Source organism: Triticum aestivum, chromosome 5D (assembly GCF_018294505.1).
Source record: "Triticum aestivum cultivar Chinese Spring chromosome 5D, IWGSC CS RefSeq v2.1, whole genome shotgun sequence".
In the NCBI taxonomy this organism is placed as follows: Eukaryota; Viridiplantae; Streptophyta; class Magnoliopsida; order Poales; family Poaceae; genus Triticum; species Triticum aestivum.
This window is the reverse complement of record NC_057808.1, coordinates 203650205-203674841: the sequence shown is the minus strand read 5'-3', so window position 1 is coordinate 203674841 and position 24637 is coordinate 203650205. Positions and strand designations below refer to the sequence as shown.

General features: G+C 47.0%; 1 protein-coding gene and 1 non-coding gene across 2 annotated transcripts; both read right to left on the bottom strand.

The window, feature by feature from the left end:
* Window positions 1-21667: 21667 nt before the first annotated feature.
* Window positions 21668-21740, bottom strand: TRNAR-UCU (transfer RNA arginine (anticodon UCU)). Its single transcript has one exon. It is a non-coding gene; the product is annotated as a tRNA-Arg (tRNA).
* Window positions 21741-22523: 783 nt separating this feature from the next.
* LOC123120068 (nifU-like protein 1, chloroplastic) lies at window positions 22524-24430 on the bottom strand. The gene is made up of 4 exons (XM_044540075.1): window positions 24288-24430; window positions 24125-24212; window positions 23707-24017; window positions 22524-22938 (listed from the first exon to the last, which is right to left on the bottom strand). Exons 1-4 carry the CDS (start codon window positions 24354-24356, stop codon window positions 22747-22749), a joined length of 660 nt encoding a protein of 219 aa, XP_044396010.1. The 5' UTR covers window positions 24357-24430; the 3' UTR covers window positions 22524-22746.
* Window positions 24431-24637: the final 207 nt, after the last annotated feature.

The window sequence follows — 24637 nt, the reverse complement described above, 5'->3', positions numbered from 1 at the left end:
AGAAGTGTCGCAATACACTTCATAATCCTTGCATTGATCTGGCAGAATCAACACTGGTGATGTAACCAAGCGTTTCTTCAACTCCTGAAAACTGGCCTCACATTCCTCAGTCCATTTGAACTTGGTGTCCTTCTTTAACAACTCCGTCATAGGCTTTGCAATCTTCGAGAAATTCTCAATGAACCTCCGGTAGTATCCTGCGAGTCCAAGAAAACTCCGGATCTCTCCAACTGACGTGGGTGCCTCCCAATTTGTCACAGTGACAACTTTGGTGGGGTCTATCGCTATTCCTTCTCCGGATATAACATGTCCAAGGAATCCAACTTCCTTCAACCAAAACTCACACTTGCTGAACTTGGCGTATAGCTGATGTTCTCTGAGCTTCCCAAGTACTAAACGCAAATGCTCTTTATGCTCCTCTTCATTCTTCGAGTAGACCAGAATATCATCAATGAACACCACAATGAACTTATCCAAAAACTCCATAAACACCTTGTTCATCATGTTCATAAAGTAGGCAGGTGCGTTAGTCAGGCCAAATGACATAACGGTATACTCGTATAGCCCGTACCTCGTGGTAAAAGCTATCTTAGGTATATCCTGCTCTCGAATCTTCAGTTGGTGGTACCCTGATCGAAGATCGATCTTGGAAAACACTTAGCTCCTTGCAGCTGATCAAACAAATCATTGATCATCGACAGTGGGTACTTGTTCTTGATCGTCACTTCATTCAATCCACGATAATCAACAACCATCCTTAACGATCCATACTTCTTCTCCACTAGAAGCACTGGTGATCCCCAAGGTGACGAACTTGGGCGAATATAACCTTTATCCAGTAACTCCTTGATCTGCTTCTTAATTTCCTCCAAATCCTTGTGGGCATTCTGTACGGTCTCTTAGATATTAGCCCTGTGCCTGGCAAAAGCTCAATCAAAAACTCAATGTCTCTATCCAGTGGCATGCCTGGCAACTCTTCTGGAAATACATCCGGGAAATCATTCACCACTGGTACTTCCTCCTGTACAACTCCTGATAACGAATTTACTTGAGTCCTATTCGGCACATGCCGGGATACATACTTGATCCTTCTTCCTTCTGGGGTGGTGAGCAAAATTGACTTACTGGCGCAATCGATGTTTCCTCCATACATCGATAGACAATCCATACCCAGAATCACATCCAAACCTTGCGACCCCAAAATTATCAGATCTGAGGGGAAAACATGCCTACCTATGGTCAATGGCATCTGAAAACATCCTTGGCTTGCCATATACTCTGCTCCTGGCGAGCTCACTAACATAGGTGTACTAAGAACTTGGGTGGGCAGTTTATACTTATCCACAAATCCCCTTGATATGTATGAATGCGATGCACCAGTATCAAAAAGAACGACTGCAGTAAATGACTTAACCAGAAACTTACCTATTACTGCATCGGGTTGCGCTTCAACCTCCTCCACGTTAACGTGGTTCACTTGTCCCCTGTTGAAAGGGTTGGGCTTCTTCCCAGAGCTTCCATTGTCGTTTCCATTCTTAGCTTCAGGACATTCATTGGCGTAATGCCCGGTCTTCTGGTACTTGTAGCAAGTAACGTGGCTTAGATCTTTCTTGGCGGGCGTTGCTGGGTTGGAATGGTTCTGTCCGTTGCTTCCTCCATTACCATTCCCGTTCTTGGAGCCACTATGGTTGTGCGAACTTCCTCCAGTGTGATTGTGACCTCCATGGTTATGCTGAAGGGGTCCTCCCGAGTTCGGGGTGAAATGGGGTCTCTGCTGAGCTCCATAATTATACTTCCCTTGTCCATACTTCCTCTTGCGGTTGTCAATCTGCTGCTGCTTCCCTTCAATCATGAGAGCTCTATCTACCAACTCTTGGTAGTTATTGAAATTTGCCACCATCAACTGCATGCTCAGCTCATCATTCAGTCCTTCCAGAAACTTCTCCTGCTTAGCTGCATCCGTAGCGACGTCATCTAGGGCATAACATGCTAGCTTACTAAAGTCATCCACATACTGGCCAACTGTGCGTCCTCCTTGGCGTAAGTTGCGAAACTCGCGCTTCTTCATGGCCATAGCTCCTGTTGATACATGGGCAGTGCGAAAAGCCTGCTGGAACTGGTCTCATATAACAGTGTCGATGGGGTAAGTGGCTATGAAATTTTCCCACCATGATGTTGCGGGTCCATCAAGCTGATGTGCGGCAAAACGCACTCTCTCCGCATCTATGCGTTCTGCAGTGGTCAACTCCCTCCCAATCTTGCGGAGCCAATCATCTGCAACTATCGGCTCGGTGCTACTGGAGAACACCGGCGGATTCAGCCTTAGAAAACGGGCTAAGTGATCAACAGGTGGTGGTGGTGGCGGGTTGTTGTTGTTGTTGTTCCCCTGATTCTGATTCTGGACTAGTATCTGCATCAATGCATTCTGCTGCTGGATCAACTGAGTGAGCTTTAGTGGGAAAGCAAATCCATTGTCGCGTCTCGGAGGCATCTGCTGGGTTTAGAAAAGATGAGAAAACAGAGTAGAATGAGGTCTAGGGGGAAAACACTACCCATATGCACATGAGACAAACACAAACATATCACTCAATCAATCAAGCAAGGGCATACAATCGGTCTAGAACTATCATTACAAAAGTGCTCGGACTATACTATATACATGGTGGAATACTACTACTGATATGGTGGTCGACTAGAAAAATTGATTGGTCGAAGACTCCATGATATCCGCTCCAGCTTCATCAACATAGTCATCATCGCTATCGTCGGGGTCCGAGTCGCTGTCGTCGATGATGATGTAGTTCTCCGGGCAAGTGGAGTCGTCATCTTCTCCTCCTGGCACGGGGTCTCCCATGAATACTCCCAGCTTCTTTATCAGGTCGTTATTCTTCTCCAATAGTGTTGCGATTTCCTCCTCATATCCATCGCGTGTAGACTTGAGTTCTTCCTCCAGCTCCATGATCCTTGTCATCGCCTTCTTCAAATATGTCATGCGTGCGCACATCTGGTTCTCTTGGCGTCGAATGTGCTGGTTTAACTCCTGGATGAAAGCTGCAATGGATCTATCCTTCCTGGTGCTGATCATCTCCCATTGCTCATCTCGGCGCCCACAAATCTGGTAGATAGTATCCTTGAGATCCTTTTGGTAAACTTCTCCAATGCGTCCCATGGTGATGTGGGCTGCCATACTCTTTCCTAGACTCCAGGATGGTGCATCAAAGGAAAACTCTGTGGGCTCAGTGACTGGCGTGAATGTCCTTCCTGGAACTTGAACTTGAATCATCCAGCGCTCCTCTTCTGGTAAAGTCGCGTTGTAAGTCCCGATGAAACTTGGTATTCCAATGTTCAGGTACCTAGTGACTTCCTTCAAGTGGCGTCCAAAAGGTGTATCTTCATCCGGTTGTGCAAACTTGTTCCTTGCGTGTGCCATCCTAAAGAGTAGAAAAAAAGGAGAGGAGTCAGAAATGAGAAGAGAGTAGTGATCTAGGGCTTTAGCTTAGTGGTCGTGTCCTACAGTCGGCGTGTGCTTTGATACCATCTTGTAGCGACCAGACCTCAAACAGTCTGATCTCTGTGCATCAGTGTCATCCCTGGATCGGTAATGCTGACACGCACAATACTTGAAGGATTTATAACAGAGTAGCAATCACACACTTATTACATCGAATGTCTCAAAAGAGAACTTATTACAATAAATATGGCTTAAGGCCATCTAATACGGTAACATCGGAAGGCTTGGAAGATAAAGTGAGTCCATCAAATCCAACGGCATCACTGAGTGAAAGACCACGACCTAAGGCACCTTACTCGTCGTCTGGAAAGTCTGCAACATGAACGTTGCAGCCCGAAAACGGGCCAGCACATGGAATATGCTGGCAAGGCAACACAAAAGAGTAATGAACAGAATAATGCTATCACTACATGCATATATGGCTGGTGGAGGCTGTATGGTTAATATGATTTGCGGAAAGCCAATTTTTTCCTACAACAAATGGAATAAATTTTATTTAACTATCATGGTGGTTGTTAAACATTGAGAAGGTTCACCCAACTCAATCCCAATTAAGCATCATCATTAAACCCAATCAAATTATATTAAGAGTGATGAGATCCACATGATAATCCAAGAACTAGATACTCAAGATGTCCATAACCGGGGACACGGCTAACCATGATTAGTTTGTACACTCTGCAGAGGTTTGCGCACTTTACCCCACAAGACCCGATCTCCTCCGTTGGATTTCTCGCACTGCATGATGTTTGAGAAATGGATGACCGAGACACAGTCTTTCCGAAGAGGCCCCCTTAACCGATAGATAGGCCTGTACACCTACAATCCCCTACATCTGCTAGCCCATCATGGAAAGGTTTCCCACAACTTACTCAACTATGCCAGAGCCCATAGTGGCATGTGGCTGCACACGGAAGTTTCTAGTATGAATAATCTCATGATCCCTTTGAGCCTGGGTGGCAGTCCATAGGAGAATCACACGGTACCCCGGGATTTCCAAAAATACAGGCAGCACTGGGTTCCCCAGGTGCCTCAATCCACCCAGATGTGTATTAAAGTGGCCACCTTAAGTTAACCATTAATTAAGAATACTCACATCTGTCATGAATACACTCAAACCCAAACCACGTCTACGAGCATAGCATAGCAACATAAGCAACGTAGAAGTAACTCCCATAGGTTTGATAATAAACAGGTGAATAGGTACTACCTCATCTACTTCCCAAACCCACAATTTAATCAGATCCTAACCATGCAATTGTTTGAGGATTGATCTAATGCAATAAAACTGGGTAGTAAATAGGTATGATCAAAGTGTTACTTGCCTTGCTGATGATCCGTGAAACCTAGAGACTCGTAGTAGCACGCTTCGCACTCCGGGAACTCTATCGCAAACAAACAAGCATACAATAAGCAATCAAGCAAAGATGCACGGGTAAAACTCAAATAAGAAGATCTAACCAGAAAGTTCAACTTAAGAACTCCGGTTTGCAAAAAGAATCAAATCAAACGAAGCAACGAAACTCAAACTGCGAAAGAAACAAGCTTCAATTACTAATCTGGACTAAAGTCAAATTTTACAGTAGGAAAAACTTGTTTAAGATGATTAAACAGAAAGAGGGCTTCGAGACGAAACTCTAGGCGCTTGAATCACCTGATTCCGATAAGAAAAAAGTCCATTTTACTACCCTGAATAAAGTTGGTTGTTCACTTTACCCCCTGACCTTTTTTTGGTTCCTTTACCCCCCTAAACAATTCCATACCGGACAAAAAAACACCTGAGTGGTTTGGCCAGACCGGAAGCTGATGTGGGCACGGTCAAAGGTGGTATTTGACTTGGAGGTGGGTCCCCCTCGTCAGGTGGCCATGTGCTGGAGCTGGATGGAGCTGGGCGCGATGCGGGACGTCGGCGGCGGGACTCGCCGGATCCCGCCGGATCCGGGCGAGGGGCGGCGCAGGGGCACGGATCCGGATGCGGGGAGGTAGCAGGACACCGCAAGGACGACCGGCGTCGTGTGGCTCCGAGGTGGTCGTCCCTGGCGTTTGAGCATCGGCGCGAAGGGCTCCATGGCGCTGTTAACGGCGACGGCGACTGCGGTCGGCGGGCAGGGGAGGCCGGCGGACGATGAGAATGGATGGATCCGGACATGGGGGTTCGGACCCGGGCAGTGGCGTCGCTCGGAGGTATCAATGGCGGCGGCGCCATGACCGACGGAAGAAGCTCCAGCGCGAGAGAGGAATTAAAGAGAGACGGGAGAGTCAGGGAGGAAGAGGAGGGAGAAGGGCAGGGCGGCGCAGGGCTGGCCCAGGCTCGGGCGGCGATGCTCCGACGGCCGGCCGGCGTCAGGACCGAGCGGGGGCAGCGGCGAGGCCAACGAAGCGGCAGCTCTATCTCAGCCGTTCCTGACAAGTGGGCCCCACCTAGGTCAAAACCACCATTGACTTGAGCCACGTCAGCAGTAGGGGGAGACAAACCAGCCAGGGGGGTATTTCGTCTGGTATGATTTTGTTTGGGGGCTAAAAGGAGTAGAAAAATAGATCAGGGGTTAAAGTGAACCACCAACTTTATTCAGGGTAGTAAAATGGACTTTTTTCTTCCGATAAACGAGCGAAAAGATATACTAAAACGAAAATCGGATGCGAAATCGCGATCGAAAATAATCGCGAAAAATCCGAGAAAAAGAAAAACTGACGAACAGGCTAACGAACGAACGTTCGCTGTCTACGGTTAAACGGTGAAAACCGTTCGTTAAAACGAACGTACGAACGGGCGTTCGCTAAATAACTAAATAAAAAAACGATCTAAAAATTAAAAAAAACCGGTCGGTTTTCTCGCGAAAACCGACGGCGGCGGCTACCTCCGGTGGGGTCGGTCGGCGGAGGCGGGGCGGCGTCCAGCGGCGGAGGCGGCGAGCGGCGGCAGCGGCATGCTGGCGGGCGGCGGGGCTAGGGTTAGGGTTTCGGCGGGGTGGGCTGGCGGCGGCGACTTGGGCCTCGGGGCGTCTCGGGCTGCGGCTTATAAAGCCCCCGGCCGAAGTAATCCGGCTCGGGCACGGCCCGTAGGTCGGTTGACTTTAAAAAAATATTCCGCACAGAAAAACAAATAAAAGAAATACTAAACGGACTCCAAAAATCCTGAAATAAATTTTCCCCGTCCTCTAAAAATCTACTGGACAAGGTGAACATTTATTTGGGACTCTAATGCAATCTTGAAAAACGCATATTTTTCCTAATTCAAATAAAATAGCAATAAAACTCTGAATAAAAATCTTATTTGATTTTAATATTAAATCTCCAAATTTCTTTATTTTGAGGAAGTCATTTTATCCCCTCTCTTTTATTTTCATAAAAGAAATATTCGGAGAGAAAATAATTAAAATCAAACGATCCTCTTTTCAAAATTTGAGAAAACTCAAATACGAAAATAACGAAATCCCCAACTCTCTTCGTGGGTCCTTGAGTTGAGTAGAATTTCTAGGATCAAGCCAAAATGCAATAAAATATGGTATGCAATGATGATCTAATGTATAACATTCCAAATTGAAAATTTGGGATGTTACAGTTAGTGACAAGGGTCTTAGGAACCCAAATAGACCATTCAATGTACTCATAAGGAGAAGCAACAAATTGGGCATAAACATGCCCATCACTAGCACGACACAACACATAAGAAGGGTTAAAGTCGCCGTCTTTATTGGAAGGGTTGGCATTGCCCTTCTTGACACCACCACCCTTTGCATTGTTCTTCTTTTCCTTGGGAGCACCCTCTCCCTCCTTCACAAAAGTTTGCTTGAGAGGAGGAGGTCGTTTGGTCTTGTCATTCTTCTTCTTGTTCTTGGGCTTGGGTGCGAACCCAATCCCCTCCTTGGGTACAACTTCCTTTTGATTACTCAAAAGGTCGCTGAGGTTCTTCTCACCTTGTATGCACGACACAAGGCCCTTCTCAAGTTGCATCTTCAACTTGGCATTCTCCTCAATAAGATGCACATGCTCACAACATGGGTTAGTAGCTTTTGCATTATCAATCAAAACCATATGAGGAAAGGTGGCTTTCTCCTTAGTTAGCTTCACTTGGAGTTGATCGTGAGACTCTTTAAGACTAGCATGAATACCTTTCAAAGCTTTATGGGCCTTGTCAAGCATATCAAACTCTTCTTTGAGTCTAGCAAGATCAACTTCAAGTTTGGTTTTCTCGGAATTTAGCACATGAGATAAGACACAAGCATGATCAAGATCTTTCTTTAATTTAGCATGATCATCGTTGTATGACTCCTCAAGAGCCAAATGAAGACCACGCTCTTCCTCAAGAGCATTAGAGAGATCCGATATCTCATCGGCATAATCATGACTATGCCCCTCCATCTTGGAGATGGTTTCTTCATGAGCCTCAATGGTGTCATTGGCTTCACCAAGTTGTTCCAAGAGAGCAACAAAGTGCTTCTTGGACTTATCCTTGAGCTTACTCATAAAGGAATCAAACTCATTTTCTTCCTCATTAGGCCCCACATTTTCATCAATGCAATCCGTCAAGGAAGCATTAGTAATGATGGTAGTTTTGATGTTGGGGGTTACCTTGTTGGTTGCTTTAGCCATGAGGCACTTGGCGATGATGTTCTCATTGGGTGAGTCGAAGAGGGATACCCGAGGAGTTGTTGCAATGGCCACGGAGGCCATAGCAACCGAGTCACTGCCTTCATCGTCATCATCATCCTCATTGTACTCTTCTTGTGCAACCAACCCCTTGGGAGGAGTCCTCTTGGTGAAGTTTCTCTTGTTAGGGAAAGACTTGGCTTTGTCCTTTCGAATGAGCTTGCCACCATTGTCTTCTCTCTTCTCATAAGGGCATTCCGCAACAAAATGGTTCACATTGCCACAATTATAGCAAGTCCTCACGCGTTGCTTGACCTTGTTGCCACTTGAGTTGTTCTTGTTGAAGTTGGGCCTTGAGTTCTTCTTACTCCAAAATTGCCGTGAAGCGAGAGCCATGTGCTCATGATAATCATACTTTGTATCTTCGGGGTTGCTCTCCTCTTCTTCCTTTTCTTCTTCTTGTTCCACACTAACCTTGGCCTTTAATTCAAGGTTGGGCTTCTTTGTTCTTTGAGAGCGTAGCACCGCATTGTCGGCGGTCTTGTCCAAAATGCTCATAGCCACAAACTCATCCAACACTTCACTTGAGGACAAGGTGTGGAAGTCCGGCCTTTGACGAATGATGGAGGACATGGCCTTGTGGTAAGGCATCATTGCCTTGAGGAATTTGCGCTTGATCCAATTGTCATCCGTGTCCTTGCTCCCATGATCTCGGAGTGAGACCGCGAGTTTGGTTACTCTCTGATAAAGCTCATGAGGTTCTTCATCTTCTTTCATTGCAAACTCATCGGCTTCATCTTGCACCACTTCATAGTTGGAGAGTTGAATGCTTGCGCTACCCCGGTAGAGGGAGACAACACAGAGCCATGCATCTTTGGCCAAGGCGAAGGGCCGAAGATGAGGGAGATCTTCGGGTGGAATTGCATCTTGGATGATGAAGAGAGCATTCTCATTGAATTGATTATCCGCTGCTTCTCTAGGGGTGAAGTTGCTTGGGTCATGCGGATAGAAACCTTCTTCAATGATTCTCCAAAGATTAGTATTCACATGATTTAAATGACGCTTAAAGCGATAAACCCAAGAATCAAAGTCCTCATTTTTCACAATCTTAGGGGGAGGACCGGCATGATTCAAATGAGTAGAAGGAATCGGTCCATCATAAAAAAGTGGAGGTTCCACATGGGCAAAGATGCCGGTGCCATTCTTACCACTAGAAGAAGGAGTTTTTTCACTAGTAGCTTCCCCCTTGTCGGAGTTAGCATCCGTCACCTTGTTAATGGGATCACCCACTTTCAACGGTGCCCTTCAATGAATTTATTAAACATGCTTTCAACCTCGGTCGTCATGGAGGTTTTCAATGTCTCCAAGGCCACATTGAATTCCTCACGAGAGACCGAGGTTCCCCCATCACCCGTAGACGAGACCGGATTCGCACCGGAATGCTCCTCCCCACCGTCTATGGTGTCAACCATACTCTTCGGACGGCAAAGTCCTTAATAAAGAGACGAGGCTCTGATACCAATTGAAAGGATCGATATAGTTGACTAGAGGGGGGGTGAATAGGCAACTAACAATTTTTAGCTTTTCTTTACCAAATTAAACTTTGCATCAAAGTAGGTTGTCTAGATATGCAACTAGGTGAGCAACCTATATGATGCAACAACAACAAGCACACAAGCAAGCAAGGGAAAAACACAAGTAAGCTTGCACAAGTAAAGGGACGAGATAACCAAGAGTGGAGCCGGTGAAGACGAGGATGTGTTACCGAAGTTCCTTCCTTTTGAGGGGAAGTATGTCTCCGTTGGAGCGGTGTGGAGGCACAATGCTCCCCAAGAAGCGACTAGGGCCACCGTATTCTCGTCACGCCCTCACACAATGCGAGATGCCGTGATTCCACTATTGGTGCCCTTGAAGGCAGCGACCGGACCTTTACAAACAAGGTTGGGGCAATCTCCACAACTTAATTGGAGGCTCCCAACGACACCACGAAGCTTCACCATAATGGACTATGGCTCCGCGGTGACCTCAATCGTCTAGGGTGCTCAAACACCCAAGAGTAACAAGATCCGCTAGGGATTAGTGGGGGGAATCAAATTTCTCTTGGTGGAAGTGTAGATCGGGGCCTTCTCAACCAATCCCGAGCAAATCAACAAGTTTGATTGGCTAAGGAGAGAGATCGAGCGAAAATGGAGCTTGGAGCAACAACGGAGCTTTTTGGGGGAAGAGGTGAGTCAACCTTGGAGAAGAAGACCCCCTTTTATAGGGGGGGACAATCCAACCGTTACCCCTAAACAGCCCCGCAGAGGGCGGTACTACCGCAGGGGACAGCGGTACTACCGCTGGGACCAGCAGCACTACCGCTCCCCCTTACGGTACTGCCGTGCAGTCTGGGAGGGCTAACGAGCGAGCAGAAGTCAGACCCAGTGCGGTACTGCCGCGGTGGTAGGGCGGTACTACCGCTCACGAGCGGCACTACCGCTTCTACTGCCGCTGCTTAGTGCCGCACAATCCGACACGAGAAGCGACCCCCTCGAGTCGATGCGGTAGGAGCCCGATACATCAGCGGTACTACGGCTGAGGACCCACCGGCGGTACTACCGCTGCCGAGCGGTACTGCCGCCTGTGACTCTTAAGCGGTACTACCGCTGGGACCAAAACGAACTCAAAAAGAAAGGGAATGAAACCTCCATCGAAGCGGGAAGGCTCAGAGGGTGTGAAAAGGATGTGTACGTGTTGATTCCACCCTAGCCTAACCAAAGCGGACCCCCTCTTGATAGTACGGTGACTCCTACGACACAAGTCCACCAAAACTGAATCGAAAGGGCTACACCGTCTTTGCTTCAAGCTCCGAGGGGAGGGAATTGTCTCGTGCCAAAGGATGAATCTCTGAAATACTTAACGCACATGATTAGTCCGCAAAAGCATTGTCATCAATCACCAAAACACTTTAGGGATAAATATGCCCTCACAGATCCTTTTGGTTATATCTTGATCTAGTAGAATAAAGTTTTAGTATGATCTAGCTTTTAGTTTTGTGTGGATCCTTATCTATGTAATCGAGTCTGTGAGCTATATATAATAAAGATTAGTCTTGAGTCGAGGGCTTGGTTATCTTGCTATGATCTTGAGGGAATAATAAGAAAAAGAAAGAATAAAAAGAAATAAAAAGATCATATTGATCTTATGGAGAGTAATGACTTCACATATAAAGAGTATGATGAATAAAAGTTGTTGAGAGTTGACAAACATAGTTTTGGTCATCACTGCAATTAATAGGAAGTAATAAAGAAAGAGAGGTTTTCACATATAAATACACTATCTTGGACATATTTTATGATTGTGAGCACTCATTAAAATATGACACGCTAAAAACTTGATGTTGGACAAGGAAGAAAACGTAATGGGTTATGATTTCTTATATCCGAAATAAAGTATATTGTCATGGATCATCCAACATGTTGAGCTTGCCTTTTCCCCTCATGCTAGCCAAATTCTCTGCACCAAGTAGAGATACTACTTGCGCTTCCGAATATCCTTAAACCCAGTTTTGCCGTGAGAATCCACCATATCTACCTATGGATTGAGTAAGATCCTTCAAGTAAGTTGTCATTGTTGCATGCAATAAAAATTGCTATCTAAATATGTATGATCTATTAGTGTGAAGAAAATAAGCTTTATACAATCTTGTGATATGGAAGAAATAAAAGCGGCGGACTGCATAATAAAGGTCCCTATCACAAGTGGCAATATAAAGTGACGTTCTTTTGCATTAAGATTTTGTGCATCCAACCATAGAAGCACATGACAACCTATGCTTCCCTCTGCAAAGGGCCTGTCTTTTATTTTTGACTTATGTCTTATGCAAGAGTCGAGGTGATCTTCACCTTCCCTTTTTACACTTTATCCTTTGGCAAGCACATTGTGTTGGAAAGATCCTGACATATATATCCAACTGGATGTAAGTTATCATAAACTATTATTGTTGACATTACCCTTGAGGTAAAAGGTTGGGAGGCAATACTATAAGCCCCTATCTTTCTCTGTGTCCGATTAAAACTCCATACCCATAAGTATTGTGTGAGTGTTAGAAATTGTGAAAGACTAAATGATAGTTGAGTATGTGGACTTGCTGAAAAGCTCTTATATTGACTCTTTCTGATGTTATGATAAATTGCAATTGCTTCAATGACCGAGATCATAGTTTGTTAGTTTTCAATGAAGTTTCCGATTCATACTTGACATTGTGAATAGATTGTTACTTTAGCATAAGAAATCATATGACAATATATATATATATATATATATATGTTGCTATTCCAAGAATGATCATGATGCCTTCATGTCCGTATTTTATTTTATCGACACCTCTATCTCTAAACATGTGGACATATTTTTCGTTATCGGCTTCCGCTTGAGGACAAGAGAGGTCTAAGCTTGGGGGAGTTGATACGTCCATTTTGCATCATGCTTTTATATCGATATTTATTGCATTATGGGCTGTTATTACACATTATGTCACAATACTTATGTCTTTTCTCTCTTATTTTACAAGGTTTACATGAAGAGGGAGAATGCCGGCAGCTGGAATTCTGGGCTGGAAAAGGAGCAAATATTAGAGACCTATTCTGCAGAACTCCAAAAGTCATGAAAACTCCACAAAAGTCAGTTTTGGAATATATATAAAATATTGGGCGAAGAAAGCACCAGAGGGGAGCCACCCACCGTCCACGAGGGTGAGGGCGCGCCCTACCCCCTGGGCGCGCCCCCTGCCTCGTGGGCCCCCTGGTAGGCCTCCGGTGCCCATCTTTTGCTATATGAAGTCTTTCACCCTGGAAAAAATAAGAAGGAAGCTTTCGGGCGAAGCGCCGCCGTCTCGAGGCGGAACCTGGCGAAACCAATCTAGGGCTCCGGCGGAGCTGTTCTGCCGGGGAAACATCCCTCCGGGAGGGGGAAATCATCACCATTGTCATCACCATCGATCCTCTCATCGGGAGGGGGTCAATCTCCATCAACATCCTCACCAGCACCATCTCCTCTCAAACCCTAGTTCATCTCTTGTATCCGATCTTTGTCTCAAAACCTCAGATTGGTACATGTGGGTTGCTAGTAGTGTTGATTACTCCTTGTAGTTGATGCTAGTCGGTTTATTTGGCGGAATATCATATGTTCAGATCCTTTATGCATATTAATACCCCTCTGATTATGAACATGAATATGATTTGTGAGTAGTTATGTTTGTTCCTGATGACATGGAAGAAGTCTTGTTATAAGTAGTCATGTGAATTTGGTATTCGTTTGATATTTTGATGAGATGTATGTTGTCTTTCCTCTAGTGGTGTTATGTGAACGTCGGCTACATGACACTTCACCATTATTTGGGCCTAGGGGAAGGCATTGGGAAGTAATAAGTAGATGATGGGTTGCTAGAGTGATAGAAGCTTAAAGCCTAGTTTATGCGTTGCTTCGTAAGGGGCTGATTTGGATCCATATGTTTCATGCTATTGTTAGGTTTACCTTAATACTTCTTTTATATTTGTGGATGCTTGCAAAGGGGGTTAATCATAAGTGGAATGCTTGTCCAAGGAAGGGCAGTACCCAAGCACCGGTCCACCCACATATCAAATTATCAAAGTAACGAACGCGAATCATGTGAGCATGATGAAAACTAGCTTGAGATAATTCCCATGTGTCCTCGGGAGCACTTTCCTTTATATAAGAGTTTGTCCAGGCTTGTCCTTTGCTACAAAAAGGATTGGGCCACCTTGCTGCACCTTGTTTACTTTTGTTACTTTTTGCCCGTTGCGAATTACCTTATCACGAAACTATCTGTTACCAATAATTTCAGTGTTTGCAGAGAATACCTTACTGAAAACTACTTGTCATTTCCTTCTGCTCCTCGTTGGGTTGGACACTCTTACTTATGGAAAGGACTACGATAGATCCCCTATACTTGTGGGTCATCAATGCCGCTCATTATCAGGCCATTGGCCCGTTCAACTTGACCGTTTGTTTGAGGGTGATATACGGAGGCGTAATCGAGCTTAATGCCCAGATTAGCACACCAAGTTTTCACCTCGTCGGCTGTAAAGTTAGAGCCGTTGTCAGTAATAATGCTGTGTGGGACACCATAATGGTGTACGACACCGGATATAAAGTCTATCACCAGTCCCGTTTCAGCCGTTTTAACTGGTTTGGCCTCTATCCACTTAGTGAATTTATCTACCATAACCAGCAAGTATTTTTTCTTATGGCTTCCCCCTTTAAGGGGTCCGACCATGTCCAGCCCCCAGACCGCGAAAGGCCAAGTAATGGGGATTGCTCGTAGGGCAGTGGGCGGCATATGGCTTTGTTTGGCAAAAAGCTGGCATCCGACACAGCGTTGTACGAGGTCTTGTGCGTCTGCTCGGGCCGTGGGCCAAAAGAAACCTGTACGAAATGCCTTACTTACAATGGCCTGAGCTACAGTGTGATGGCCACCAAGACCAGCATGTATTTCGGCCAAGAGCTGCCGTCCCTCCTCTTCGGAGATACATCTTTGAAGGACTCCAGTAGTGCTTTTCTTGTAGAGATCTCCTTCATGAACCTTGTAGGCTTTCGAATGTCAACCGATGCAACGGGCCTCATTCTGGTCCTCAGGGAGCGACCGCCTATTATGGTAGGCCAGGAAGGATTCGGTCCATGGAGCGTTGGTTCTGTGCCTGAGCCCCTGATGATGTCTGAATCGTGTTCGGCATCCGGGGATGGGATCGGCGCCAGACTGGTATTTGCACTCTCGTCCCGCCATACAACGGATGGCTTAAAGAGCCTTTCCACGAAGGTGTTAGGCGGGACGGGGTCGCGTTTAGCGCCCATTTGAGCAAGGATGTCCGCTGCTTGGTTACTGTCTCGGGCCACGTGATGAAACTCGAGCCCCTCGAACCGAGCTGATATTTTGAGCACGGCATTGCGGTAAGCTGCCATCTTTGGATCTTTTGCATCTAATTCTCCGTTTATTTGGGATATTGCGAGGTTTGAATCCCCGTGCACCTCCAGGCGTTGTATGCCCATAGAAACAGCCATCCGGAGACCATGCAGTAGTGCCTCATATTCGGCTGCGTTATTGGAGTCCGTATACATGATTTGCAATACATAATGGACTGTGTCCCCTATAGGGGATGTTAGAATGACACTGGCCCCTAATCCTGCTAACATTTTAGAGCCGTCGAAGTACATCACCCAGTTGGAGTATGTGCCGTACTCTTTAGGTAGTTCGGCTTCTGTCCATTCGGTGACGAAGTCGGCCAACACCTGAGATTTAATAGCTCGGCGTGGTTTATACATTATTTCAAATGGTAGGAGCTCGATGGCCCATTTTGCAATGCGGCCGGTGGCGTCTCGATTGTTTATGATGTCATTGAGTGGTACCTCGAAGGCCACCTTGATCGAGCACTCTTGAAAGTAGTGTTGCAGCTTTCGAGATGCCATGAAAACCGCATATGCTATCTTTTGATAGTGCGGGTACCGGGATTTGCATGGTGTGAGAACCGCCGATACGTAGTATACGGGTTTTTGGAGTGGGAATTTATGTCCCTCTTCCTCTCGTTCAACGACGAGTACTGCGCTCACCACCTGGTGAGTTGCAGATATGTATAGTAGCATAGGTTCGCCGATGTTAGGTGCGGCCAGGATTGGGTTGTTTGCTAGCAGAGTTTTTATTTCTTCCAACCCGGTTGTTGCCGCGTCCGTCCACTCAAAGTGGTCGCTACGTCGAAGCAGGCGATATAGCGGCAGCGCCTTCTCTCCCAATCTGGAGATAAAACGGCTCAAGGCTGCCATGCACCCATGTAGTTTTTTGACCTGCTTTAGGTCTGTTGATATTGCCAACTGTGACAAGGCTCGGATTTTGGCCAGGTTTGCTTCGATTCCTCTATTGGAAACAATGAACCCGAGCAGCTTTCCAGCCGGAACGCCGAAAACGCATTTTTCCGGATTGAGCCGTATGTCATATGTTCGAAGGTTGTCGAATGTAAGACGTAAGTCGTCCACCAATAATTCGACATGTTTAGTTTTGATGACTACATCATCTACATATGCCTCCACCGTCTTGCCAATTTGTTTTTCCAGGCATGTTTGAATCATGCGTTGGTAGGTGGCGCCGGCGTTTTTGAGTCCGAAAGGCATAGTGTTAAAGCAGAAAGGCTCGTACGGAGTGATAAATGCCGTTGCGGCCTGATCGGATTCCTTCATCTTAATCTGATGGTATCCGGAGTATGCATCGAGGAAACACAGTAAATCGTGTCCTGCCGTTGCATTAATGATTTGGTCAATGCGGGGCAGTGGGAAGGGGTCCTTAGGGCAAGCTTTATTGAGGTCTTTAAAATCGACACAAAGGCACCAGGATTTGTCCTTCTTTGGCACCATGACCAGGTTTGCTAGCCAATCCGGGTGTTTTATCTCTCGAATAAACCTGGCTTCAAGTAGTTTGTCTAGCTCCTCCCCCATAGCTTGTCGCTTGGGTTCGGAAAATCGCCGTAGCGTTTGCTTAACTGGCTTGAACCCCTTTATTATGTTGAGGCTGTGTTCGGCGAGCGTGCGTGGGATTCCTGGCATATCCGAAGGGTGCCAGCCAAAGATGTCCCAATTCTCGCGCAGGAATGCTCTTAGAGCGGCGTCGACCGTCGGATCCAGCTGTGCTCCAATGGCTGTTGTTTTATTAGGATCCGTAGGGTGAACTTGGAACTTGACTATTTCATTAGCCGGCTTGAAAGAAGTGGATTTAGGCCTTTTATCGAGGATTACGTCGTCTCTATCCACTGTGGAATGCAGAGCGGTGAGCTCCTCGGCTGCAAGGGCCTCGGATAGTGCCTCGAGGGCCAGGGATGCGGTTTTGTTTTCGGTGCGGAGTGCTATGTCTGGATCACTAGCGATAGTGATAAATCCGTTGGGCCCAGGCATTTTGAGCTTCATGTCCCCGTAATGAGGTATGGCTTGAAAGCGTGTGAATGCATCTCGCCCCAACAGGGCATGATATCCGCTGTTGAAAGGTGCCACCTGGAAGATTAACTCTTCGGACCTGTAGTTCTCAGGCGTGCCGAATACCACATCAAGTTTGATTTTTCCCGAACATCGCGCTTCTCGACTGGGGATAATGCCTCGGAAGGTTTTGCTGCTCTGCTCGGTGTGGCTCTTGTCCATTTGCATTTTGTCGAGCGTGTCCTCATAGATGAGGTTCAATCCGCTGCCCCCGTCCATGAGCACTTTAGTGAGCCGAAAGCCGTCCACAATTGGGTTTAGAACTAAAGCGGCTGGTGCTCAGACTGATCAGGCCCGTGATTCGTCAGTAGCATTGAAGGTTATCGCCATGTCGTTCCAAGGATTGATTGCGGCTACTTGGTTGACTTCGGCGAGGTCGCGGAGCGCCCTTTTACGCCGATTATTTGAGGAAAAGGTCTCAAAGACCGTAAGTACATTGAGATCGTTATCCTCTGGGGAGTACGTCTCTGGGGTAGAGTTGGTGAGGATGGCCTCACCGCTCTTAGCCACCTGCCGGAGTATCCAACATGCCCGAAGGCTATGTGTTGGTTCGGAATTCGGCGTCGTGTGTATCTGACAAGGCTTGTCAAGTCATTCATCAAGGACGGTTCTGTGTCCCGTTAAGGGCTTAATTTTCTTGTCCGCGGAGTGATGATTAGGTGCTCCGTGAGGGTGCATCCTTTTTGCCCGACCGGTGGGTGGCTTAAAGGCCGGTGATTCCCACCGAGCTGTCTGGGTTTTCCAGGCGCTTTCCGTTGTGCAGTACTTCTGTACTATGTGTGCCAAATCTGCAAAGTGCAGTATGCGGCATCGGTTGAGGGCATTGAGGATCCCCTCGTCTGTACAGTTGCGGCAAAAGACTGATACCGCTTTGTCGTCGCAGCAATCTTTGATCTTGTTTTTAACAAGTACGAATCTAGCCCAAAAGTGATGGACTGTTTCCTGAGGTTGTTGTCGCACGTACATTAAGTCGCATATGTTCGAGGGACCGGAGTTGCTTGGAGAGTATAGCTTGTGGTGGGTGGGTTTAAATCCGAGCCCTGACCCACTGTGGAATCCGGAATTTGAAGGATTTCTGAGGTTACCGGCCCAGGATCCGGAGTGTCCTGGGAATTTTTAGGCTCAACGCCTGGTTCTATGTTCGGAGGATGAAAGGTCTCTTCTCGAAGATGGGTGTCCGGCTTGCAGGGCTCGGAGATCCGGACATAGTTTGTTCTTAGCATAGGAGGAGAGGTATCCTCAACTTGCTCCTCCACAACTGTCACCAGGTGGGTGACGGGTGGGGACCTGATTTCCATCTGATCGGGTTTAAGCCCAATCAGATCATAATCTGTTACGACCCCTAGGGCGGCGATACGATCTAGCAGTTCGTTCAAAGACGAAATGTCTGCCGGATCCATCTTATCGAAGTTTTCGGGGTTGATGCGGAGATGATTTTTGGCAATCTGGAGGACCGCCTTGGGCTTAATGGCCGGGCGGGCGCCCATAGTGAAACTGCTAAGCTGGAGGATCTGACCAGGAACTAGGGCCCTTCCAGAGGTGATTTTGTCGTTGACGACAAGGCGAGCCATCGATCCTTCTATCGACAACATAGAGGAACTCTCAATGAAAGCACCAATGTCAGTGTTAAAACCGGCCGATCTTGGGTAGGGGGTCCCGAACTGTGCGTCTGAGGATCGAAGGTAACAGGAGGCAGGGGACATGATGTTTACCCAGGTTCGGGCCCTCTTAATGAAGGTAATACCCTACTTCCTGCTTGATTGACTTTGATGAGTATAGGGGTTACAAGAGTTGATCTACCTCGAGATCGTAATGGCTAAATCCTAGATGTCTAGCCTGTATGATTGTGATCATCTTGACGGACTAAACCCTCCGGTTTATATAGACACCGGAGGGGGCCAGGGTTGTACAAAGTCGGTTTACAGAGAAAGGAAACTATGCGACTAGCCGCCAAGCTTGCTATCCACGCCAAGGAGAGTCCCATCCGGACACGGGGAAAGGCCTTCTATCTTGTACCTTCACGGCCCGTTAGTCCGGCCCACGTCACATAGCCCGACCATCCAAGGACCCCTTAATCCAGGACTCCCTCAGTTGGACCTCCTTATAAGGGATTCTCTTCCACATGCTATTGAAGCTTGATAAGAGAAGTGGTTCCCGCGTACTACCCGTCCGTCTCCCGCCTCGCCACGCCATGACTCATCACAACGCGCCGCGGGTTGTGGGAATGAGCTGAGCCAAGCTCACACTTATGCGATTACCAGCAATAGGCCCATGCGTTGCATGGAACATCAAGATGCATTTATACGAGCTGTTTATCTCGTGGGAGACGAAGATGAACGAGGGAAGTCCTTATCTGTAAATGTGGAGAGGGGTGCGGGTATCTTTTTGCAAAATTGTCATAGTTTGCTTTCTATCCGTCAGATATAGATCAGACGGTCCATATTGCAGGATGGCAGGCACACCATCATCACCAACTCGGTTTTTTATAAGAGTAGAGATTTTTGCTGGTCAGGAATGGAGAGTCTTTGACAGACGGGCAACAATTTGAGTTGTCGGATCATGGGCTATCACCGACTCGGATGTGGGTCCAGCCCACATCTCTCCATGCAGCCACGCCTATATATTGGAGGCGCTGGCCAACCCTAGCCGCAACGAGAATCAGACCGCATCTCTGCATCCACTCCCGTAATTCCTTTTGCTGCCGCCGCCGCCGGTGATCCCATACCGTCTACCACGTACACGGTTGACAGGAGAGTAGGTCTCTGTAACCCCGCCTATCTAGATCATGTATGGTAGAAGGGCAATTAGGTTTTTGGGGAGCGTCTCCTACGCGACTGCTCATCGCCGTTCGTCCATGTCCGCTGCATCGTCTACGTCTGCGTCGTCTTCATCTTCATCATGTCCACCGCCAACAAAGCCGATCGTGCCGCCGTCGAGAAACTCGAAGCCGAGAAGAAGGACATCGAGGACGCAGCCGCGGCTTCTGCCTGGCCGATTGGAAGGTATAACTCGCTTATCCCTCTCCTGTTTATTTCTGTCTTAGCGGTACCAGCTATGTGCATCGACCGCCGCCGCGGCTTCTGCCTGGCCGATTGGAGGGTATAACTCGCTTATCCCTCTCCTGTTTATTTCTGTCTTAGCGGTACCAGCTATGTGCATAGATCTTTCTACTATATGTGTGGTGCATGCTTATCTAGAGCGTAATCAGTATGTTTTAAATTCTATCAATGCCATGATCATGATTATTTCCTGGATTTATTTAACCAAAAAATTATCTATTTACTCGGCACTTTCAACCCATGTTCGGGGGATAAAGAGAGCAAGCTAATTGTGTATTTTTTGCAAATTAATTTTTTATAATCTTTTTGCAAATTCATTGAAGAGTGTTTGATACACCAAAAGAAAAACAAAGGAACTATCGAAATATCAAAACACACGCCTGGCGGGACCAACCCACGTCTCTCCACGCAGCCGCGCCTATATATTAGAGGCGCTGGACAACCCTAGCCGCAACGAAAATCAGATCGCATCTCTGCATCCACTCCCGTCATTTCTTTTGCTGCTCCCGCCACTGGTGATCCCATACCGTCTACCACGTACACGGTTGACGGGAGTCCACTGCATCGTCTACATCTGCATCTCTTCATTGTCACTTTCAACCCATGTTCAGGGGATAAAGAGAGCAAGCTATTTGCGTACTTTTTTGCAAATTCATTTTTGTAGGATCTTTTTGCAAATTCATTGAACAGTGTTTGATACACCAAAAAAAAACAAAGAAATTGTTGAAATATCAAAACACGCTCTAAAAAACACACGCCTGGCGGGACCAACCCACGTCTCTCCACGCAGCCGCGCCTATATATTGGAGGTGCTGGACAACCCTAGCCGCAACGAGAATCAGATTGCATCTCTGCATCCACTCCCGTCATTTCTTTTGCTGCTGCCGCCACTGGCGATTCCATACCGTCTACCACGTATACGGTTGACGGGAGTCCGCTGCATCGTCTACATCTGCATCGTCACTTTCAACCCATGTTCGGGGGATAAAGGGAGCAAGCTATTTGCATACTTTTTTGCAAATTCATTTTTGTAGGATCTTTTTGCAAATTCATTGAAGAGTGTTTGATACACCAAAAGAAAAACAAAGAAATTGTTGAAATATCAAAACACGCTCTAAAAACCACACGCCTGGCGGGACCAACCCACGTCTCTCCACGCAGCCGCGCCTATATATTGGAGGCGCTGGACAACCCTAGCCGCAATGAGAATCAGATTGCATCTCTGCATCCACTCCCGTCATTTCTTTTGCTGCTGCCGCCACTGGTGATTCCATACCGTCTATCACGTACACGGTTGACGGGAGTCCGCTGCATCGTCTACATCTGCATCGTCACTTTCAACCCATGTTCGAGGGATAAAGAGAGCAAGCTAATTGCTTATTTTTTTGCAAATTCATTTTTTTAGAATCTTTTTGCAAATTCATTGAAGAGTGTTTGATACACCAAAAGAAAAACAAAGGAACTACCAAAATATCAAAACATTCTGTAAAAAACACACGCCTGGTGGGACTCGAACCCACAATCGTCTGATTAGAAGTCAGACGCCTTATCCATTAGGCCACAGGCGCTATTTTGTCTGCGTCCAACCCACGCCTCTCCTTCTTTAGTCTCCTGCGTTGCGTCTTCTTGCGTTCCGCCGTTCTCTTGTCGTTATATCCAAGACAAACACTTCCCCGTCGTCTCCCATCTCATCACATCGCCGTCGCCGGAGCGAGGTGCGGAAGAGGTCATCTGCGCGAGGGATGGAGGCAGCGGCGAACAAGCGCAGCGGCATCGGGTCCGGCGCCACGGCGGCCGCGGAGGAGGAGAAGGGCCGCAAGAGGGGCCACGGATCCACCGCGCTGTTCGTGGCGGTGGACTACGCCTTCCTGCTCGCCTTCGCCGGGTTCCTCTCCTACCTCGTCGTCTCCCAGGTCCTCCCTTCCGCCATCTAGATCGGTCGCCCGTCGTCGTTTGCTTCTGGATGCGATGCGTGTGAAATCCCGAGATCTTGGCTCGGGGTATGGTCACCTCCTCCTTGTCTCGTTTGATGCAATGGATTCCGCGTCTGTAACAATCAAAATATGAGACGACAAGTAGCTCGGATGCTGTTTCTTTGCGATTTTGCATGACGAATTGTAATGCCCCAGTCTTGCCGTGTTCTAGAACAATAAAATGCTTCAGTGTTCCTTTGTTCATGGCTTGGCTCCTGACTGGATGGTGTCCATTATATATCAGATTGATTGTTCATGTTTACGTTTTATATGTTGAAGATGGATAATATTTCCAGGAACAAGAAGCTCAGGTGAATCTGCTTTCCGCCTTGGCTTCTTTCAAAATCGTGTAATTTTTCAGGCAAAGCAACGAGTTAATTTCGACCAAGATTGACCTTTTCCATTTCCTTCCCAAGAGGATGAGACCAAAAGAACCTTGTTACAACATTTCACATCAATAGTCGCATATCATCTGACTAGAGATGAGAAACTCTCCATGGGGCTACCAGCTAACAGCTACAGTGGTGATCTGATCAGTTAGCACATTCATAGCATTTTCCTGGATAACCAGATATTCACAGCAATGCTTTGCAGTTGAAGCTTACGGCAATAGCCGGACAGCTGTGATGGATGGGATCTTCTCTCTGAGCTTCTTTGCTACAGCAACTCGGACGGCCGCCACACCTGCTGCAGGGCCCTTGAGTTGGACTTTCACGAAGAATTTGTTGATCGCAACAAACCTGAGATTACCGCCTCCAGCGCCGGTGAGGTATGGCCTGATCTCATCGAGTACCTGCCATTGGGTGAAAGGAAGGAATTTTCAAATATGTACCTTTAGTTGCTCTAGCTACTGGTTTTCGCCCATATTATGGTAAGGGCAAATAAAAGTTAGATAAATCATCTCAAGGTGTAGGACAATGTGCAAAACAAGGAGACGATGTATAATGTCTAGCAATTACTTGCACTATTATATTTATTTGGAATTATAGATGTTGATAATTTTTAATATAAATTTAGTCAAAGTTTACAATGTTTTGACTTAAGAGAAACCTAATACGCAGAGTAAAAAGAAACGGAGGGAGTACATGTTCTGCATTCTGTATTGGAATGTCATTCTAAGCAAGAATGAACGACAAACCAACCACATGGAACAGTCATCAATGTGCCACAAAATTTAACGGACAAATTGCAGATCCTCTTATCAAAAGAAGATGGACGGTGATACTGTCCATGGCACGAAGGTTGTTGCTCCAGGTATATAATCCCGACACCCCAGAATGGTATGTGAAATTAAAGACAACAGACGATATGCTGTTGCATAAAAAGAAGAACTGGAACACTAGCATTCTATTTGAAGATAACAACCTAGTTTTATTTAAGAAACGTTTTTCGCAAACTGACGCTGCAAGACCCTCTAGTGAATCTTTATTTGCATTTCATGTATAGATGGGTTAATGCTTGACAAATACCCGGTGTAAGTTTTGCACTGCATCGAATTGTATGTTGTCTGCACAATTAGAATTTTGATTATTCTCCATGGCACCATAACAAGTAACAGTACCTTTTCAACATTCTCTTCGTTCAGCTTAAGCCCAGCCTCCTTGTCCGTGATAGCTTCAACTGCAGCAATCTCTGGTATTTCATCCATCAAACGCCGCTGAATGCCCATCCTCATGGTCATCACCGAGCTCGGGCACGCCCCGCATGCTCCTTGCAGCTTGAGCCTCACTACATTCCCGTCGATCTCATGCAAGGCAACATTGCCGCCGTCTGCCATGAGATACGGCCGGACTTGATCCAGAACAAGCTCCACATTTTCAGCGGTTAATGGCGAATCGACCACCGGATTCGGGTCGGCAATGGGTCGAACAACTGCAGCAACAAAACGTGATAGATGAAACTTTGAAATCTACCTCTACTAAGGACTAGCATATCGAACTGTCACTATAGTTGGTCTGTGGCAAGGACGGAAGTCTCACCTTCCAGCGGCTGGCGAGTGGACACGGCAACCGAAGTTGCCGCGGCAGAGGGCGTTCTCCTCCCACGCAAGCGCGGTGAGACCCCAACCTTGAAACGAACAGCTCCTCGTTAGACAACATAAAGCGGATAAGCAAGAAGAGACGGAGAAACAAGAGGCCTTACCTTGAAGGAGGAGGAGGTAGACGGCGAGGTGGTCGGCGTCCATGCCGCCGCCGCTACCGCCGCCTGCATCTCCGGTGCCCGACTGGAGGCAACCGGTCCTGGAGATGCCGCCGCTGTTGGCGAGGCGTGGGTGGCGGGTGGTATTTGTGTGCCCGCATTCCCGCTCCAGCGCTCGTTTCTTTTGCTAAATTTTGTGCGGTTTTAGTTCAACCAAACCAACCGATGGCCATGCGCACATGCTACGTGCTGGCATCTGCAATGCAAACCCCTTAAACAGACACGGCATCCGTCCACATGCGGAAGCCGGCCATCCATCGCTGTCTACATATATTGTAAATTGGATTTGAATG

What these genes read in the sequence shown, in the direction of transcription:
- LOC123120068 (XM_044540075.1), bottom strand. Translation starts at nt 24,356, where the DNA reads ATGCAGGCGGCGGTAGCGGCGGCGGCATGGACGCCGACCACCTCGCCG. An exon ending in CACTCGCCAGCCGCTGGAAG is followed by an intron (nt 24,018 to 24,124) that starts GTGAGACTTCCG and finishes TTGTTGCTGCAG; the next exon opens with TTGTTCGACCCATTGCCGAC. An exon ending in ACGAAGAGAATGTTGAAAAG is followed by an intron (nt 22,939 to 23,706) that starts GTACTGTTACTT and finishes ACCCAATGGCAG; the next exon opens with GTACTCGATGAGATCAGGCC.